The following is a 22,604-nucleotide window of genomic DNA, read 5'->3' as shown; positions in this document are numbered from 1 at the left end:
AAATGAAGATGGAAATTCCAAGATAGCAACAGATTAGATGAAATCTACACTAACCTCCTCCCAGAATGAAACTGGAACTGCAGATACATTGTAGAAAAATCTATAAGACAGCTAAAGCCTATCTGAACTGAGGTCTTAAAACTAAGGATTTACAGAAGCCACATCGAGACTGATATCATCTTTCTTGGGAAGAGCACCCTTTCCTTTCAGCATCAGTCTGGGAATAAGAAATAGCTCCATCAGCTAGAGTCACTTTGGCAACACCCTGTGGAGTTTATGTCCTTCTTCAGAGTGCAACTGGAGGCAGTTTTAGTAAGAGAACCTAACAGATACCTGGCACACAAAGGCAGACTTTCGGGTGCCTTGAGACTTTTGCTGAACAGCCTCCTGGACCCAGTCCTGGTAAAAGGTGACCATGGCCCACAGCTTGTTCCTTATAACAGTATATGAAGGCAGTGAGAGATAAATTGTGGATTGCTGATAGCTCTAAATAGGTGGCCCAGGGCCAGATAATAGGAGAAAGTTGCCTGAGACTGGGTTGTATCAGAGTGCCTCTCTAGAGGACCATAACCAACAAAATGAGTGCCCAGCTTCAGACAAGAACAGCGCAGGATCCAATTAGCTTCAGAAGTGGCAAATGCAATGGGAGATTTCTGCAGATACTACTTCTTGCTCAGGTGAATTCCACTTCGTGTGATCAGCAGCTTGCACAGCACTGCTGGGGCTGAGCCTCACAGTCACAGCCTAAGGGATGTTTCCGCACACGAAGAGGCCAACAGCAATTGCGGCTCAACTATAGAAGGTCCCAAATAACACATATATCCTGGATCACCCAGTTCAAGTGATTAAGGAGACTGTGCCACTGGGTTCCACCTGCTCCATAATGCTACTACACACAGGACAAAATGGTAAAACAAAGAAACATGCCCCCAAACTAAACAACAGTTGAATTCCACACAAAATGAAATGAAGGCAACACATTTACCAGTTACAGAAGTCAAACTAATGGTTATAAAAATGCTCAACAGCATGAAAAGAATGTAAAAACACTAAAGAAGAGCCAGTCAGAAATAGAGGTATATCTGAAATTAAAAAAATACACTGGAATGAATAAACAATAGATTTCATGAATCAGAGGAATGAATCAATGATTTGGAATAGAAGATAGAAAAAAACACCCAATCAGACCAGAAAAAAAGACAATTAAAAAAAAAAAAAAGATGTCCTCTGCACAGGACACAAGGGATACCATGAAGTGGGACAATACCTGCCTCATAGGTGGAAGGAGAAGAGAGTGGGCAAAAGACCAAAAAATTATTTGAAGAGACAATAATTGCCCTCACCAGGTAGCTCAATCAATTACAGTGCCAACCTACTGCCAAGGTTGTACATTTGATCCCCAGTCAGGTACATATAAGAATCACTCAATGAATACATAAATATGTGTGACAGTAAGTCAATATTTCTCTCTCCCTTTCCCCTTCTCTCTAAACGAATAAATAAACATTAAAAGAGAAATAATGCTCTGGCTGGTGTGGCTAAGTGGATTGAGTGCCAACCTGAAAACCAAATGGTCACCAGTTTGATTGCCAATCGGGGCACATGCCTGGGTTGCAGGCCAGGTTACCTGGGGGTATGCAACAGGCAACCACCCACTGATGTTTCTCTTTCTTTCTCCCATACTTCCCCAAGAAAATATATATAAAAAAAGGAGGAAAACTCCCGGCTAAGATGGAGGCTATATAGACACACTGTGCCTCCTCCCACAAACAAATAAAAACAACAAAAACTTAGAAATAAAATAACAACCAGTACTGACAGAAAATTGAACTGTATGGATGTTTGACAACCAAGAAGTTAAAGTAGACACATTTATCCAGACTGGTAAAAGGGGCAGTATTGGGATGTCAGGCAGAGAGGGGTCACAGGAGAAAAAAAAGCCTCTGGGGGTGGACCCAGAGAGGCAATGGTACGTGAAGGAGTGCAGCATACAAGGTGGCTTGTATAACCAGGTGGTTCCACATACATGTGCAGATAAACCAGGTGAAACTGGAAAGCAAGACAGACTGCCAAAAGGGCCCCAGCTCAGAAAAATAAAGCCTCAATATACCAACTGAAAACACCTGTGGGAGTTGAGGTGGCAGTGAGAAAAATTCCCAGCCTCACAGCACAGTTCATTGGAGAGACCCACAGGCTCCTTTGTATTTGTAGAAAATACACAAGCGCACCCACACATGAATCAGCACAGGAAGGACCCAACTTGTTTGTAGGAAGTGGCAGAAGTGACTGAAATCTGGCAGAGAATGGAACAAAGTGCCATTATTCCCTCTCGGACGCCCCCTCACATACAGCATCACAACACAGTGATGTGGGTTACCCTGCTCTGGTGAACACCTAACGCTGTGCCCCTTCCTACTAACAGGTATGTCAAGACAAAAAAAAAAATGACCAAAACAAAAGAACAGATCAAAGCTCCAGAACAAATATAACTAAGTGACCAACAGATAGCCAACCTATCAGGTGCACAGTTCAAAACACTGGCAATCAGGGTGCTCACAGAACTGGTTGAATTTGGTTGCAAATTAGATGAACAAATGAAGGCTATGCTAATGGCAATGAAAGAATATGTACAGGGAACCAATAGTGATGGGAAGGCCCTGGAACTCAAATCAACAGTGTAGACCATAAATAAGAAAGAAATATACCAACAGAAAAGATGGAAGAAACCAGAATTCTAAAAATGAGGGGGAGGCTTAGGAATCTCCAGGACATCTTTAAATCTTCCAGCATCCAAATCATAGGGGTGCCAGAAGAGGAAGAGGAAGAGCAAGAAGTGAAAAACTTATTTGAACAAATAATTAAGGAGAACTTCCTTAATTTGGCAAAGAAAATAGACTTCCAGAAAATCCAGGAAGCTCAGAGTCTCAAAGAAGTTGGACCCAAGGAGGAACATACCAAGGCACATCCTAATTACATTACCCAAGATTAAAATGAAGGAGAAAATCCTAGAAGCAGCAAGACATAAGGGAACAATCACCTACAAAGGAATTCCCATCAGACTGTCAGCTGATGTCTCAAAACAGACATTACAGGCAAGAAGGGGCTGGAAAAAAGTGTTCCAAGTGATGAAATGCAAGGACCTTCATCCAAGATTGCCCTATCCATCAAAGCTTTCATTTAGAATGGAAGGGTAGATAAAGTGCTTCTCCGATAAGGTCAAGTTCAAGGAGTTCATCATCACTAAGCCCTTACTATATGAAATGTTCAAGGGACTTATCTAAGAAAAAGAAGATAAAAAATACGAACGGTAAAATGGCAACAAACTCACAAATATACCAAATGAACCTAAAACAAACTAAGCAAACAACTAGAACAGGAACAGAATCACAGAAATGGAGATCACATGGAGGGTTAGCAAAAGGGGAGTTGGCTATAAGGTTTCTTAATCTATGACTAAGGAGGCAAGAATATACAATGTGGTAGGAGAGCTTGTTCAATATGTGAATAGGGGAAATGAACATACACTTGCAAAAGAATAAAATGAAACCACTTTCTTACACTATACACAAGAATAAACTGAGCTCTCGGTGGTAGTGGCACTTGGTTGGGTGTTATCCGCAAAGGAAAAGGTCACTGGCTAGATTCCCAGTCAGAGCACATGCCTGGATTGTCAGCCTGGTCTCTGTTTGAGACAGCAGCAGCCAATCAATATTTCTCTCTCACAACAGTTTTTCTCCCCCTCTCTTTATCCCTATCTTTTCCTCTCTCTAAATAAATCAAGCTTTAGGAGTAACAAATAGGAAGGACACAGGGACGAGAACTAAGGGGGGTGGAAATGGGAGGGAGGTGGGGAGCAAGGGGTGGGGGAGGCTGGGATGGGAAAAATAGACAAAAAGCTGTACTTGAAAAATAACTAAATAAAATTTTAAAAAAAGGAAAAAATAAAGAAATAAAACAAATGAATATTAAGGGCAAAAAAAAAAGAATATTGTCTTAGGAATATTTTCCATTAATTCTATAATTCAATGCAATATTATATAGTGATAATTTAAATACGCTTTGTAAAAGTATTATACATAATATTCTTACATGTATTGTTTTAAAGTAACTGTTTTGAAATAGGAAATATAGTATACAGCATGGGTAAATAAAGTATTCAAGCAAATTAAAAAAATAACTAAGTAAAATTAAAAAAAAATAAATCAAGCTTTAAAAATAGAATAAGCTGAAAATGTATTAAAATTAACTGTAAGATACAAAACTGTAAATATCCTAGAAAAAAACATTGGTAGTAAACTCTGTGACATTATACTTTAGTAATTATTATTTTTTGGATGCCTCCTTGGGCAAAGAAAACTAAAGGACTTCATACAACTTAACATTAAAACCATAAAAGTATGATTTAAAAATCAGCAAAGGACTTTCCAAAGAGGACATGGCTGAAAAATACATGGAAAGATGTTCAACATTACTAATCATTACAGTAATGCAAATTAAACCACACTGAGATATTACCTCGCACTGGTCAGAATGGACATGATAAAGAAATCAATAAACAACAAGTGCTGGTATGGACGTGGAGAAAGGAGAACGCTCAGCACTGTTGGTGGGGATGCAGACTGGTGCAGCCACTGTGTAAAGCAGTATGAAGAGTCTTCAAAAATTTAAAAATAGAACTGATAAAAAATGCAGCAATCCCAACTGTGAGTATTTGTTCAAAGAAATGCAAAACACTAATTCAAAAAGATATACGCACCCTTATGATGACACTAGCTTATTTGTAATAGCTTAGTTATGAAACCAAATCAAGTGTTCACTGATAGAAAAATGAATAAAAAAACTGGTATACATATGCAACAGAGTATTATTACTTGGTGATATAAGCCATAAAATCTTCCTATTTGCAACATATAAACACAGAGCTTATTATGCCACCTGAAAAGATTCAGACAGAGATAAATACCCTATGATCTCACTTACATATGGAATGTAAAAAATGAAATAGATAAGCAAAACAGAAACATACTAACAGATACAGAGAATAGACTGATATTATGATTGACAGACTGGTGGGGGGATTATGGGACTGGGTGAGAATGGTAAAGTTTTTAAGAAATGCAAATTGGCAGTTACAATACAGTCACAGGAATTTAAAATACAGAATAGCAAATACAGTTAATAATATTGTAATAACTACACATGGGATAAGAACAGCACTACAATTATGCAAGGGGAATCATTCTGTAAGTTATCAAAACATCTAATCACTATGTGCTACATGAGAAACTAATATAATATTGAATGCCGAGAGGACTTCTGCCAAGATGGAGGCATAGGTGGATTTGCCGTGCCTTCTCACACAACCAAGTTCAGAGACAACTAAATATTAGCAACAGAAAACACAGACAGAACACAGAAAATCAAACTTCTCGGAAGTCTTAACAATAAATTCTTCAGCCTGACCAGTGAGGGGCGAAACCAGCAGCTGGTGGAGCGAGGTAGCACAGGAAAACTCAGTCAGATGGACTCGGGTGCGCAGAATCCAGGCGCAGGGTTGGAACTAGTGAGAGACCCAGTGACCACGAGGAAACAGTGAGGGAGCAGGGCTGCGGGTTGACTGTGGTCGCCCATTTGTGCATGGATAGAAAAGTGAGGGAGTGGGCGATTGGACCGGGACCCAGCAGGTCCCCATGGCAAGCAGCAAGTGGTACCAGAGGGCTCCGCCATTTCCCCGCTCTGACCCCACCTCCACATATAGTGTCATAACACAGCGACTCTGAGTGGGCCGGAGCAGGGGAACCACCTAAGGCTCTGCTCCTCACCCAGCTGTGAGAAACAGCAGAGGGGCCACCATTTCCCTGCTCTGACTACGCCCCCACATACAGCGCCACAACCCAGCAACCTGGGAGTCCAAGGCTCCGCTCCTCACACTTAACGGGTGCGAACAGACCAAAAATGGATCAAGAAGAACTCAAAGCCCCAGAGTCTATAATTCTAAGTGATGAAGAAATAGCAAAACTCTCAGGTGCACAGTTTAAAACACTGGTCATCAGGATTCTCACAGAAGTTGCTGATTATAGCCACAAATTAGACAAACATATGAAGGCGAAACTAATTGAAATGAATGGAATTGCACAGGAAACCAATAGTGATGAAAAGGAAACTGGGACTCAAATCAATGGAGTGGACCAGAAGAAAGCAAATAATGGCCAAACAGAAAAGAGTCAAGAAGCAAGAATTCAAAAAACTGAGGAGTGTCTTAGGAACCTCTAGGACATCTTTTTTTTTTTTTTTTTTTTAAAGATTTTATTTATTTATCTTTAGAGGGGAAGGGAAGGAGAGAAGGAGAGAAACATCAATGTATGGTTGCCTTTCATGGGTCCCGTGCTGGGAATTGGCCTGCAGGGAACTGGTCTGCAACCCAGGCATGTGCCCTGACTGGGAATCGAACCGCGATTGTCTGGTTCACAGGCCCGTGCTCAATCCACTGAGCTACACCAGCCAGGGCCAGGACGTCTTTAAATGCTCCAACATCCGAATTGTATGGGTACCAGAAGGGGGAAAGGAACAGCCACCAGTGGAAAACTTATTTGAACAAATATTAAAGGAGAATTTCTCCAATCTGGCAAAGGAAATAGACTTCCAGGAAATCCAGGAAGCTCAGAGAGTACCAAAGAAGTTGGACCCAAGAAGGAACATACCAAGGCACATCATCATTACATTAGCCAAGATTAAAATGAAGGAGAGAATCCTAGAAGCAGCAAGAGCTAAGGGGACAGTCACCTACAAAGGAGTCCCCATCAGACTGTCAGCGGATTTCTGAAAAGACACCTTACAGGCAAGAAGGGCTGGAAAGAGGTATTCCAAGTCATGAAATCCAAAGACCTACAACCAAGATTGCTCTATCCAGCAAAACTTTCATTTAGAATGGAAGGACAGATAAGGTGCTCCTCAGATAAGATCAAATTCAAGGAGTTCATCATCACCAAGCCCTTATTATATGAAATGTTAAAGGGACTTATCTAAGAAAAAGAAGTTAAAGAAACATGAACAGTGAAAGGACAACAAACTCACAGTTACTAACAACCACAGCTAAAACAAAAGCAAACTAAAAGGACAGATAGATCAGGAGTGGAAACATAGAAATGAAGATCTCAAGGAGGGTTAGCAACAGGTGAGTGGGAGGAGGAGAAGGGGGGAGAAGGTACAGAAAATAAGTAGCATAGACAGTAGATAAAAAATAAATGGGGAGGGCAAGAATAGCATGGAAAATATAGAATCTAAAGAACTTGAGACACATGGTCATAAACTAAAGGGGGGGTAATGGTGGGGACGGGGGGTAGGGTAGAGGGGAATGAAGAGGGGAATAGAACAACTGTAATGGCATAATCAATAAAAAAAGAAAAAATTGAATGCCAACTGAAATCCAAAATTTAAAAAAAACATAGAAGAGTTTCTACTAAAAATAGATAACCAAATAAACAAATAACTGGAAAAAAATCAGAAACAAAAATTAGAATGATGATTCCAGGGGCTGACAGAGTGGAAATAAGGAGTTACTGGAGAAGATAAAAAGAGCTGTGAAGAAATAGAAAGGATTGTGAGAAATTACTATGAAGAACTGTATGCCAAGAAATTTGAAAATCTAGGGAAAACGGACACATTTCTAGAAAAATATAATCTTCCAAAACTCAATGAAAAAGAAGCAAAAAACCTGAACACACCAAAAACAACAAAAGAAATTGAAGCAGTAATCAAAAAGCTCTCACCACACAAAAGCCCTGGACCAGATGGTTTCATAGGATAATTCTACAAAGCATTTAAGGAAGAGCTAACACCTATTCTTCACAGATTATTCCAAAAAATCCAAAACGATGGAAAAGTCCCAAACTCTTTTTATGAAGCCAGCATCATCCTAATTCCAAAACCAGATAGAGACACAACAAAGAAAGAGAACTTCAGGCCAATATTGCTGATGAACAAAGATGCTAAAATCCTCAACAAAATATTGGCAAATCGCATACAGCAATATATCAAAAAGATAATACACCATGACCAAGTGGGATTCATCCCAGGGATGCAAGGATGGTTCAACATCCGCAAATCAGTAAATGTAATACATCACATAATCAAAAGCAAAAACAAAAACCACACGATCATATCAATAGATGCGGAAAAAGCTTTTGATAAGGTACAACACCCGTTTATGAAAAAAAAAAAAAAAACACTCAGCAAAGTGGGAATACAGGGAGCACTCCTCAACATAATAAAGGCCATATATGAGAGATCTACAGCTAACATCATACTCAATGGGCAAAAACTAAAAGCTTTTCCAATAAGATCAGGGACAAGACAAGAATGTCCACTTTCACCACCTCTATTCAATATAGTACTGGAAGTTTTAGCCACAGCGATCATACAAGAAAAGGAAATAAAAGGCATCCAAATAGGAAAGGAGGAAACAAGACTGTCATTGTTTGCAGATGACATTATAGTGTACATGGAAAATCCTATAGACTCTACCCAAAAACTGCTCGAACTAATTAATGAGTTTGGCAAAACAGCTGGTTACAAAGTCAATATCCGAAAAAACAGGCACATAGACCAATGGAATAGAATAGAGAGCCCAGAAATCAACCCAACTCTCTACAGTCAATTAATATTGGACAAAGGGGACAGTAACATAAAATGGACTAAAAGTAGCCTCTTCAACAAATGGTGTTGGGAGAACTGGACAGCTACATGCAAAAAAATGAAACTTGAACACAGACTTACGCCATACACCAAAATAAATTCAAGGTGGATAAAAGACTTAAATATAAGCCATGATACCATTAAAGTCCTAGAGGAGAACATTGGCAAGAAAATCTCAGATATTTCACACAGCAGCTTTTTTACTGATATGTCCCCTAGAGCAAGGAATATAAAGGAAAGAATAAACAAATGAGATCTCATCAAAATAAAAAGCTTCTGCATGGCTAAAGAAAATAGCATCAAAATAAAAAGAGAACCAACCGTATGGGAAAACATATTTGCCAATGATACTTCAGACAAAGGTTTAATCTCCAAAATATACAAAGAACTTACACGACTCCACTCTAAGAAGACAAACAACAAAATTAAAAAATGGGAAAAGGACTTGAACAGACACTTCTCCAAGGAGGACATACAGAACATCCAGAGACACATGAAAAGATGCTCAGTATCGCTAGCTAACAGAGAGATGCAAATCAAAACCACAATGAGATACCACTTTACACCAGTCAGGATGGCTATCATAAACAAAGCAACAAACAACAAATGTTGGAGAGGTTGTGGGGAAAAGGGGTCCTTAGTTCACTGTTGGTGGGATTGCAGACTGCTACAACCATTATGGAAAAGAGTATGGAATTTTTCTCAGAAAAATAAAAACTGACCTGCCTTATGACCCAGCAATTCCATTGCTGGGATTATATCCTAAGAACCCTAAAACACCAATCCAAAAGAACCTATGCACCCCAATCTTCACAGCAGCACAATTTACGATAGCCAAGAGTTGGAAGCAACCTAGGTGCCCGTCAGTAAATGAATGGATAAAAAAATTGTGGTACATATACACAATGGAATTCTATGCTGCAGAGAGAAAGACGGAGCTACTACGTTTTGCAACAACATGGATGGAACTGGAAAGCATTATGGTGAGTGAAATAGGCCAGGCAGTGAAAGACAAATACCATATGATCTCACCTTTAACAGGAAGCTAAACAACAAAACAAACAAGCAAGCAGAAAAAAAAAACCAAAGACACTGAAATAGAGAACAAGGGGACAGTGACCAGAGGGGAGAGGGAAGGGAATTTAAGGGGAAAAAGGGGGAGGGATTTGGAGGAACAAGTATGAAGGACACAGGGATGAGAACTAAGGGGGGTGGAAATGGGAAGGAGCTGGGGGCAACGGGGGGGGGGTGGGATGGGAGTAAAAGACAGAAAACTGTAGTTAAAAAATAATTTTATAAAAAGGGCTGTAAAGATGGTTGACGGTGATAGGTGTAGTACATTGTAAGTATATTTAAAAGCAGTAGAAATACACTTAAAATAATCTAGATGAGTAATTTTCTTACATATATTTGATGAAAATAAAACAAAATTGAAGAAAAAAGGGTATAACAAGTTTGGAAGATGTAGTGAAATGAAATTGCTTGGCATCAGATTTCTGGTCAAGATGAAGACATAGGTAAACATGCCTTGTGCCTCCATGGAGAAGTACAGCAAAAAATACAGCCACACTACAAAACAAAGATCAGTTAGAATTGTCAGAAAATTGAGCTGTGTGGAAATTTGACTACTAAAATGCAAAGCAACCACATTCATCCAGATAGATGGGAGGAGCAGAGACACAGGGTGAGAAGGGAATGGGAGGTCCCACTTTCTCATGTGGTGGATAAAAAATGGGAGAGATACCCCAGGAATAAGGGATCCTAGCCCCAGGCCAAACCATACAGCCTAGCATAAGGAAGGTAAGTCCTTTTTACCTTCTGGCTGTAAAACCCAGTAACTTCTGGCTGTAAAAATTCAGTTAAGGCTGTGGAGGCAGAAGAAACTGTGCTCTCTTAGAGGTCCTGTAACAGACTTAGGACTCATGCTGAATCACCCTCTCAGGCATTCAGCACCAGGATAATAGCCAGAAGGTCAACAGGGTATGAGGCAACAAAATGAAGTGTGGGTGGGAGAACATCTTCCTTCTGGGCAAAAGTTCAGAGGCTAGGTAGCAGCATTCTCCCCTCTGTGAGCCGTCACTCATAAAGAACAAGAGCTGTGATGTGGGTTGCCCTGCCCCGATGAATAACTAAGGCTTGGCTCCCATACAACTTATAGCTGCACTAAGAAACAGAGTCAGAGTATCTCTATATACACAAACACTGGGATGCTGACAAATTGAAGAGACAAAGAAATATGACCCAAAAGAAAGAATAAAACAAAATCCCAGGGAAAAAAAACCTAATGGTACACAGATAAGCAATATATCAGATACAAAGTTCAAAACAGTGATCAGGATGCTCAAGAAACTCATTGGGCACTTTAATGGCATAAAAAAGAACCAAGCAGAAACAAAGGTTGTCTTAAATAAAATAAAGAAAAATCTACATAGAATAAACAGTGAAAATGACGAAGACAAGAATCAAATCAACAATTTGAAACACAAAGAAAAAAGCACGCAATCAGAACAACAGGATGAAAAAAGAATTCCAAAAACCAAGAATAGGGATAGGAACCTCTTGGACATCTTTAAATGTAACAATATCTGAATCACAGGAGTATCAGGAGAAGCAGAGGAAGAGCAACAAATTGAAAATCTATTTGAAAAAATAATGAAAGAAAACATTCTCAGTTGGGTAAATGAAAGAGACAGAGTCCCAGAGAAGATCAGCCTAAAGAGGACCACGCAATGTCCCATCACAGTCAAAATACCAAAGATTAAAGATAAAAGAGAATCTTAAAAGCAGCAAGAGAAAAATCAGAGTCACCTACAAATGGGTCCCTGTAAGACTGTCCGCTGATTTCTCAAAAGAGAACTTACAGGCAAGAAGCGGCTGGAAAGAAGAATTCCAAGTCATGAAATCCAAAGACCTACATCCAATATTGCTCTATCCACCAAAGCTTTCATTTAGAATGGGAAGGCAGATAAAGTGCTTCTTTTTTTTTTTTTAGTCTTTCTTTTTTTTTAACTTTTTATTGATTATGCCATTACATTTGTTCTACTCCCCCCCTCTGTTCCCCTCCACCCTGCATACCCCTCCCCCACAATTCCCCCCTTTAGTTCATGAATACATGTCTCAAATTCTTTAGATTCTGTGTTTCCCCTACTATTCTTACCCTCCCCCCATCTATTTTCTATCTACTGTCTATGCTACTTATTTTCTGTACCTTCTCCCCCCTTCTCCTCCTCCCACTCCCCTGTTGCTAACCCTCCTTGAGATCTTCATTTCTATGGTTCACTCCTGATCTAGCTGTCCTCTTAGTTTGCTTTTGTTTTAGGTGTGGTTGTTACTAACTGTGAGTTTGCTGTCCTTTCACTGTTCATCTTTTTAAACTTCTTTTTCTTAGCTAAGTCCCTTTAACATTTCATATAATAAGGGCTTGGTGATGATGAACTCCTTGAATTTGGTCTTATCTGAGAAGCACTTTATCTGTCCTTCCATTCTAAAGGAAAACTTTGCTGGATAGAGCAATCTTGGTTGTAGGTCTTTGGATTTCATGACTTGGAATACCTCTTTCCAGCCCCTTCTTGCCTGTAAGGTCTCTTTGGAGAAATCTGCTGACAGTCTGATGGGAACTCCTTTGTAGGTGACTGTCCCCTTAGCTCTTGCTGCTTCTAGGATTCTCTCCTTCATTTTAATCTTGGCTAATGTAATGATGATGTGCCTTGGTATGTTCCTTCTTGGGTCCAACTTCTTTGGTACTCTCTGAGCTTCCTGGATTTCCTGGAAGTCTATTTCCTCTGCCAGAATGGGGAAGTTCTCTTTTATTATTTGTTCAAATAAGGTTTCCACTTGTGACTCTTCCCCTTCTGGTACCCATACAATTCGAATGCTGGAACGTTTAAAGATGTCTTGGAGGTTCCTAATTCTCTCCTCATGTTTTTGAATTCTTGTTTCTTCATTCTTTTCTGTTTGATCATTTTTTTCTTCCTTCTGGTCCACTCCATTGATTTGAGTCCCAATCTCCTTTCCATTACTATTGGTTTCCTTTGCATTACCATTCATTTCAATTAGTTTAAGCTTCCATATGTTTCTCTAATTTGTGACTAAAATCAACCAGATCTGTGAGGATCCTGATAAGTGTTCTGAACTGTGCATCTGAAAGTCTGGGTATTTCTTCATCGCTTAGATTGATCGGCTCTGGGGCTCTGAGTTGTTCTTGAGCCATTTTTTGGTCTGTGCGCGCCGTTAAGTGGAGCGAAGCCTTAGTTGTTTACTAGGATGGGGCCACCCAGGTCGCTGGTTTGTGATGCTGTGTGTGGGGGCGTGTTCAGAGAGGGAGCAATGGTGGTCCTCTCTGCTAGCCCCGTCCTTCCAGTCCCACCACTCGCCCCAGCCTGTTTATCTGATCGGAATTGTGCGAGCCTGCTGCCCCGTGCCTGCTTGCCTCTTCACTGGTTTATCTGCATGCAGATGCTCGACCTACTGCAGACAGCCAGCCGCGCCTCTTCCCTGTGTGCTCCCGTAGCTAGCCCGAGATCTGCGCCTTCAGCTGCTTGCGCACCACCCGTTCGGGGATTTTTTTTTGCCAACCTGCTCCGCTGTTGGCTTTGCTCCTCTTACCGGTTTAGCTGAGCATTTCGTTGTCTTTGGACTCTGTATTGTCGATTTTCTGTGTGGCTTGGTTGTGTTTATTGTTGTTAAAATAGTTGTTCTTAGATTTGGTTGTGCATGGAAGCAAGGTGGTTCCACCTACACCTCCATCTTGGCGGAAGTCGATAAAGTGCTTCTCAGATAAGGTCAAGTTCAAGGAGTTCATCATCACCAAGCCCTTATTATATGAAATGTTAAAGGGATTTAGCTAAGAAAAAGATTAAAACAATGAACAGTAAAATGACAAACTCAGAACTACCAAAAATTTAATCTAGCCCTGGCTGGTGTAGCTCAGTGGATTGAGCATGGGCCTGTGAAGCAAAGGATCGGGGTTTGATTCCCAGTCAGGGCACATGCCTGGGTTGCAGGCTGGTTCCCAGTGGGGCACAGATGAGAGGCAACCACACACTGATATTTCTCTCCCTCTCTCCTTCCCTTCCCCTCTGTGGAAATAAATATATAAGACATTAAAAAAAGAGAGAGAAAATAAAGGAGCTAAAAAAAAAGAATTTAATCTAAAAAAACAAACTAAACAAACAAGCAGAACAGAAACAGAATCATAATTATGGAGGTCACTGGAGGGTTATCAGTTGGAAGAATGAAGGGTAAGAATGAAAGAAAAGATAAAAGGATTAAAAAGCAGGAGTTGGTGGGTACAGAATAGATGAGGGTGGGGTGGGGGAAAGGACTTTGAAGATTGTCAGAGTAGAGGACAGTCACATTCATTGGCTGTCAGACAAAGACTGGATTTGAAGTCAGAAGTCAAAGCAAAGAGTGAGTTAACACATCTGTGAATGAGGCATGGTGGAGGGGAGCATGCGCAGTATGCAGAAGTACACAAGTACTGGCTAGCCAGCAGGGCCCCCAGAGAGCCCACGGCTGGGCTTTCCAGGCAGCCCATCACTGTTGTCTAGCTCTACACTGCTAGCTGCAGTGAGTTGGGCTGTCTGAAGATCGGGTTCTGACCTGTGAATTACAGGGACAGGGAGGTGTGGGCTTTAGAACCAGCACAGTGGGGACAAGTAGGCTGAAGGCTGAAGTCCTCTGGAGGAAGAAGGGATGCCATGCTGTCACCACCTTATATTATAATAGAGGTGAAGGGATCTTCCCAGCTCTATCCAGGAAAGCATGAGAGAAACTTTACCTAATGTTGTCAGAGGAGTTATAAGGAGGTGGCCAGCTCTGACCATGACAGACTGTATGATTTTTGGTGAGAGAAAGTGCAGGGAGAACAGGACGCCCAGATACCCATACTACACCATGGGGGCCATAGAAACACTCTTTAAAATGGGAGTTGAATGGTACTTGAGGCTTGGGACCCAGGTGCACAGGCTTGTGTGTGTGGGCAGGATGTGGCAGGTTCCCTAATCAAAAACCTTAGAGGCAGAGAATACACTGAAGGAACATGAAGACCTGACCCAACAATGGCTTGCAAGCAGACGACACAGCAGAGTGAAGATTTGGCCCAACCTCCTGTGAGAGGCAGGCTCAGGAATTATCTGCTGCTGGAGAAAAGTACCTTTGCCAGACACAAGTGCTACATATCTCCTCAGCCCTCAATTTATTAAACACAGCTAAATAGGAAGATAAACAACAAAACAAATAAGCAAGCAAAATATAACCAAAGACACTGAAATAGAGAACAGGCAGAGAGTGTCCAGAGGAGAGGGGAGGGGATTTCAGAGGAAAAGGGGAAGGATTTACAGGAACTAGTATAAAGGACACATGGACAACTAAGGGGGTAGAAATGGTAGGGAGGTGGGGAGCCATCTATGAGAGACCTACAGGCCACATCATAGTCATGGGTCAAAACATTAGAGCTGTCCTAAGGAACTCAGGAACTAAACAAGAATGCCAGTTGTCATTCTTCTTCAACGTAGTACTGGCAGTTGGACAGAAAAAAGAAATAAAAGGGGCCCTGGCTGGTGTAGCTCAGTGGATTGAGCATGGAATGCTCACCTGCAAACCAGACAATTGCGGTTCAATTCCCAGTCAGGGCACATACCTGGGTTGCAGGCCGGTTCCCTGCAGGCCATTTCCCAGCAGGGGACGCAAGAAAGGCAACCATACATTGATGTTTCTCTCCCTCTCTCCTTCCCTTCCCCTCTAAAGATAAATAAATAAAATCTTAAAAAAGAAGAAATAAAAGGCACGCAAATTAGAAAGCAGTAAGCAAAACTTTCATTCTTTGCATGTCACAGGATGGTGTACCTTAGACCATCCCACAGACTTCTCCTACAACTGCTCGAACTCATAAGTGAATTTGGAAAAACAGTGGGATGCACAGTCATTATTCTGAAATCGAAGGCATTTTTGTATACCCACAATAACAGATCGCAAAAAGAAATCAGAATTAAATCCCATTTGATGTAACAAAAAGAAAAATAAACTACCTAGAAAACCTAAACACAAACAAAGGGAAGTAATCTCATTGAACTGTCCATACCAAACAAAGCCATTTATATATTCAATGCCATACCTATTAAAGTACCAATGGCATATTTCACAGACTAGAACAAATTTCTAAAACTGATATGGAATCATAAGTGATCCTGAATAGCTGTAGGAATTTTGAGAAAGAAAAGCAGAGTAGGAGGAATCAGTACAGGATACCAAATTGTATTATAAGGCCACTGTCACTGAAAAGCCTGGTACTGGCATAAAAGAAAGACAGAGAGACCCATGGAAAAGAACAAAGAAGTGGGAAATACAGTCACGTCTCTACTGTCCATTATTTTTTTAAAGAGAGGGGCAGGGGCATAAAGTGGCATGAAAATAGCCTCTTCAACAAAGGGTGTTGGGAGAGGTGGACAGCTCCATGCAAAATAAAAAATGAAATGTGAACACCAACTTATACCGTACACTAAAATAAGTTCAAGGTGGAAGGGAGAGTTAAATATAAGTTGTAACACAATGAAAGTCCTGAAAGGAGAACACAGGCAAAAGAAATCTCAGATATTTCACACAGACAATCTTCAGTGAAATGTCCCTTCCAGCAAGGGGCATAAAGGAAAAAAGAAGCCAATGGGGTCTCATCCAAAGCAAATCTTCCACATGGCAAAGGAAATTGAAATTAAAGTGAAAAGAGAACCTGCTATATAGGAAAATTTATTTGCCAATGATACTTCAGATAAGGATTTGATCTCTAAAATATATAAAGAACTCACATGAGTGCACTGTAGGGTGACAAATAACGAAACAACTGAAAATGGGGAATGGACCTGGGCAGTCACTTCTTGAAGAAGGCTGTACAGAGATTCCAGAGACAAATGAAAAGCTGCTCAGCTTTGCCAGCCATCATAGAGACGCAAATGAGAGCGACAGTGAGATACCTCTGCACATGAGTCAGAATAGCCATCAAAAACACATAAACAGAAAACAAGTGTTAGAGACGATGTGGACAAAAGAGAACCCTAGTGCATGTTTGGTGGGACTGAAGACTAATACAACCATTGTGTAAAGCGCTATGGAATTTCCTTACAAAACCAAGAATGCAACATCCTTTTTACGTACAAATTCCTCTGCTATGATTATATCCTAAGAAGCCTGTAATATCAATCGTAAAGAAGCTATGCACCCCATGGTTCCTAGCAGCAAGATTTCCAATAGGCAAATGTTACAAACAATGTAGGAGCCCATCAGTAAATGAATGGATCAAAACCAATGGTACACTTATACCATGGAATTCTAGGCAGCGGAAAGAAGGAGCTCCTACCCTTTGCAACAGCCTGGATGGGACTGGAAAGCATTATGCTGAGTGAAATAAGACAGATGTGAGGGACAAGGACCATACGAATTCGCCTATGATAGGAACCTAAACAACAACACAAACAAGCAAAATACAACCAAATACACTGAAATACAGTACAGGCTGAAAGTGAGCAGAGGGGAAGGAATTTCAAGGGCAAAGGGGAAGTGGTCATAGGAACGAGTAAAAAGGACACATGGAGAGAAATTAGAAGGTGTGGAAATGGGAGGGAGGTGGGGGGATGTGCTGGGATGGGAGTAAAAGACAGAAAACGGTACCTGGAAATCAATGCAAATAAAATAAAATAAAATAAAATAAAATAAAATGAAATGAAATGAAATAAATGAAATGAAATGAATGAAATGAAATGAAATGAAATGAAATAAAATAAAATAAAATGAAATAAAATAAAATGAAATAAGATCCAATAAAACACACAGAAAATATGCATAGAACAGAAACAGAAAGAGGAAACAATAATATTGTAAATACATATGCTTCCAACGTAGGATTACCCAAATGCAGAAGGAAAATCTTGGAGGACTTTGAGAAAGATACCAACAGCAACACAATTACAGTTGGGGATTTGAACACCCCAATGTCACAAATGAATAGACCTTCCAAACAAGACTGCAACTGAGATATTGTGGCATTGAATACATCTCAAGACCAAATGGACTCAACTCCCACAGAGAGAGAGCATTTCTTCCAAAAGTAGTGAAGTACACTTCTTTTCAAATGCACATAATTTTTTCAAACAAAGACCACATGATAAGACACAAAGCATGCCTCAACAAATTCCAGAAAATTGAAATCCTATCAAACATTTTTCTCTGACCACTATGGACAGAAAGTAGAAACCAATCTGAAGGAAAGAGCCCTCCTACACTCAAAATCGTGGCGATTGATAGCATGCTATTAAACAATGAATAGGCCAGGAGTGAAATTAAAGAAGAAATCAAGGAGTTTCTGGAAACAAATGAAAATGGACTCACAGCAACCCAAAAATTATGGGACACAACGAAGGAAGTCACGAGAGGGAACTTCCTAGTGAGAAATGCCTACCTAGAGAAGACAAAAACATTTCAAAGAGAAAACCTGACTTATGCGTACCAGAACTTCAATAACAACAAAGACTGCTTAGACCAAACCGAAGGAAGGAAGTAACCCAGATCAGAGCAGGCTTAAAGAACGTAGAGACTAACCACAGTTTTAGGGTCCAATGAATCCAAGCAGCTGGTTCTTTGAAAGACCAACAAAATAGACAAGCCTTTAAGCAGACTCATCAAGAAAACAAGAGAGGACCCAAATACACACAATCAGAAATGAAACCCGAGACATTGAAACTTATAGTCCAGAAACACAAAGGATTCTATGATATTACCATAAAGAGCTATATGCCACGAAAGTTGAAATCCTGGGGGAAATGACAAATTTCTGGAGAATGTATTCTTCCAAATCTCAGTGAAGAAGCAGCAGAAAGACTGAACAGACCAACAACAGCAGTAATGTAAAAGCTCTGGACACACAAAAGCCCTGGATTACATGGTACAATATGGTAATTCACTCAATTTCTGGATATAAGCCCTGAAATTAAAAGCAGGTATTAAAACAGTTTTGTACACCAGTTTTCATAGCTGTATCAGTCACAAAAGCCAAAACGTGAAATTAATATACTTATCAATAGATGAAGATAACAAAATGTGTTATATACTCAACAACAAAGTACCTTTTGGCTTTAAAAATAAACTGTGAAAAATGCCTCAGAAATGCATAAAGTTAGAACACACCAAATGAAATAAAATAACCGAGACACACACAAAAACTAATACCATTTGATCTTACTTCTTTTTAAAGAATGGAGAATCATTATGTTTCCTATAGAAGTTTCTTTCAGATGAAACAAAGTAAAAACATTTTTTCATTGACCAAAAGAAAAGAATTACTCACATAATTTTCTTCGTATTAAAATCACTCTTCAACTTTCAGTTAACTATTTTTAATTCTAAATAAAAACATTTCAAAAACAGAGGGTTGTCTTATACGGTAGTAAGTTTCTCTATTAACAATAGTTATAAAATATTTGTTTAAATTTTTAAAAACTTTAATAATTTGTATATTACAGCATTTATAAAACCTAATTACATAAACTAAACAGATTATTAAAAAAGTAATATGCACTTAGGAAAATAATATCCAGGAAATAAACACTTACTCTCAATGATTCCTGGAAGGAGGAAGCCTGGTACTGTGCATACTTAGCAATCGTAGTATGAGATCTATTACTTTCACAATGCCAGATTTTCTTTGTTCCCGTGGGATCCCAGTTTTCATCAGCTGGTTGTAATAATTGTGTCCTTACCTCTACCACATGTTCATTGTTAGCTTCTACCAAAGTTTTGGTAGAGAAAAGTCCAAGGTCTTCATAATAAATAAATAAATAGCATTAATTAATAAAATTCAACTTGATACAATGAATACTTCAAAGGCACTTTTAAAAGAAAATGGATTTTTTGCACATTTTCATCAGCCCCTTGAAGCACCAGATCTAATCATCATGAAGTGTAACGAGGAGTGAGAAAATTTATAAGGTGGATCTAATTTTACATGTATTTTTTATACAAAAGGATCCTGGTTATCTTAACTAACCCAGTTAAGCTGCATAATGACACTAGGATAAAATAAAAATTCAACTATAAATTTGCTAATAATCAATATTGATGGCATGTATTAACACTGGGGAAAAGAACATTAAAAACTCAAAAGTTGAAAAAACATTAATAGCTTTCTGCCTGAGTTTTTAAAAGTTATTAATAGCAAGAAAAATGTTTAAACTTTTTTACAGAAAATATTCAGGACACCCTTACCTAATTTAAGAGCTCCAGCAAGGCCGCGTATAACTGTAACAGGGTTTTTGGGATTTGTACAAAACTGGTGTAATGGAGGAAAGAAAGCATCACGCTTATTTTCCAACTGTAAAATTAAAATGTTTTGTTAGATCTCAAAAAAGATGAACTATTACACCACAAACTTGTATTTACTTTTCATTAACAAAACATTTTAACATCTGTGAAAGACATAACTACTATATAAATTTCCCCATTAGAGAAATATATTTTAAATTTGATAATTTATCAAATTTTTTGAAATGTTACTAACCACTTAAAGCAAAATATTTACAAATATATTTAAGTATTTAGAATTTAAAAATATTTCGTGAGCTTATTTTCAACTATAATTCCATAATTCTCACATAAAAAAGTGAGAAAAGTGAAATTTTAAGTTCAATGATATTAAGAGTATTATCAAAATACAAAATGATTCCCTATGACCCACAAAATATGAGTCTGCATTTTGTATTTATTGTTCCAAAGTTTAGTTTGAAAGATTTATTTTCATCTAATTGTCAGAACCTTCCTATCCTGTAAGGTATCAATAAATTTTAGCTTATTAAATATTTAAACTCACAACTGAAAAAGCAAAAAGCAAGTCTCCAAAATCGTCTCATCTATAAAATCATTCTAAATACTTAATCTTTAATTTTTAACTGAGATTTTTTCCTTAATTTGTGTACTAAGAATGAATAACAGACACTCTTAAGAAAAAAAACTGAGAAATAATTTTAATTTAACTCATATTAACTTTTTATATCAAATGCTTAAATTTCTGAAAATTAAAAATACCACTCAGCTTCAAATGTAAAATTAAACACACTCACTTCTATTTATTTTAAAGTATCTCAACACATGTACCCACCAATTTTATATTCTCTACCACTCCTTTTCAAAGACAAAATTTTAAAGAACTTTACTGATTTTAGAGGAAGGAAGGAGGTGGAGGGAGAGAGATTTTTCACTTATTTATGCACTCAATGGTTGTTTTGTGTATATGCCCTGACCAGGGACTGAACCTACAATCTTGGTGAAATGAGATGATGATCTAACCAACTAGGTTTCCTGACCAAGATAAAAATGTTATTTTTTTAAATCAGTAAAATATATGGCCCTGGCTGGTGTAGCTCAGTGGATTGAGCATGGGCCTGTGAGGAAGGGTTGCCAGTTCAATGCCCAGTCACGGCATATGGCTGTGTTGGGGGCCAGGTAGGGGACACATGAGAGGCAACCACACACTGATGTTTCTCTCCCATGCTTTCTTTTTCCCTTCCCCTCTCTCTAAAAACAAATAAATAAAACATTTAAAAAAGAAAAATGAATTTGAAGATCCATACTTAGCAGGTCATAGACTGTAGGCTTAGAAACATGTTAACGAAGACTGATACAAAAAGAAATTATCTTTTGCTATTCTTATATAATCCCATTCTATATATGAGAAAATACTTAAATTTAAATTATTCAAAAACTGTTTCTGAATACACAAGTGGTCAACTACATTTTCTGTAAAAAAAACCAGAGTAAACGGTTTAGGTTTTATTAACTACATGTTCTCTTTTGCACATACTAAACTAGTGCAAAGCAATCAGAAGTAACATGTATATATCTTGTCTAACAGTAAAATTTTTATTTACAAAAATAGGTATTGGCCATATTTAGATTGAGAGATAATAGCTGTCATCCATCCCTTAGTACACAAATATGTTTTAGCAAAATATTCATTTACTGAGTAAACAATTACCTAACCTTCTAAAATACATTTCATTTATATTGGTTTAAAATGCATCTTTAAAAGACAAAATCAAACATTTGATGTCTAATTAGTTAATGAAACTCACATAAATACTGGGTGTAGGTGGATTCAACTTGTCCTTTGGCAAAGGAGGGTATGGTGAAGTTGGTGGTGTTGGAGGTGGACATTTCTCCAAAAAAATGTGACTATTAGACAAGCCATTTTTACCCAAATTCCTAAAAAATAATAAGTAGAACTTTATCAGATATTAATTTTGAAAACTTTTTATCAGCATTTATAAAAATAAAATCATTTATAATATTTGTAACCCACTTTTTAGTAAAACCAGAATGACTCTTATTTTCACCATATGTTCAATCTGATTTCTTATACCTCTTAAAAAAATGAAGAAGATGAAATGATATAAATTATGGAGCAATTTCTTTCACTTCACTGTATTTCCTCACTTATATTTTCCCACTATATTTTCTCACTTAAAGACAATGAAATAAAAAAGAACAGGTAACCCAGATTATCAGTTTGTTTCATCATTAGATTTTCTTCATTTAAAGTTAAAACAGTAACCTGTGCAAAAAGCCTGGTTTAGATACCAATGTTTTCATAATAAGATTTGTCTTGTTTATGATATAATTATTTCTAGAATACCTATATGACCACTTCAAAATTTAGAAACACCACTTGTTCTCTATGATCAAAAATGATTCTTGCCCTGGCTGGTGTAGCTCAGTGAATTGAGCATGGGCCTGTGAACCAATGGATCACGGATCAATTCCCAGTCAGCACACATGCCTGGGTTGCAGGCCAGTTCCCAGCAGGGGGCACACAAGAGGCAATCACACATTGATGTTTCTCTCTGCCTCCCTTCCCCTCTGAAGATAAATAA

General features: G+C 38.6%; 1 protein-coding gene across 14 annotated transcripts in view; it reads right to left on the bottom strand.

Annotated features, from left to right (window-relative positions):
- Nucleotides 1–22,604, bottom strand: part of LOC128627868 (lysine-specific demethylase 6A-like) — a 235,619-nt gene that overhangs the window by 29,838 nt on the left and 183,177 nt on the right. For all 14 annotated transcript variants that reach the window (XM_053668197.1, XM_053668198.1, XM_053668184.1 and 11 more), the window contains 3 exons: nucleotides 21,807–21,936; nucleotides 19,945–20,050; nucleotides 19,293–19,498 (listed from right to left, as the gene is read on the bottom strand). In XM_053668197.1, coding sequence (XP_053524172.1) covers nucleotides 19,293–19,498; nucleotides 19,945–20,050; nucleotides 21,807–21,936 — 442 coding nt within the window. The remainder of the gene's footprint in view (nucleotides 1–19,292; nucleotides 19,499–19,944; nucleotides 20,051–21,806; nucleotides 21,937–22,604) is intronic.

The sequence above is a fragment of the Artibeus jamaicensis genome, unplaced genomic scaffold (assembly GCF_021234435.1).
Source record: "Artibeus jamaicensis isolate MK-2021 breed Jamaican fruit bat unplaced genomic scaffold, CSHL_Jam_final contig_478, whole genome shotgun sequence".
NCBI lineage: Eukaryota > Metazoa > Chordata > Mammalia > Chiroptera > Phyllostomidae > Artibeus > Artibeus jamaicensis.
This window is presented reverse-complemented; position numbering and strand designations above follow the sequence as displayed.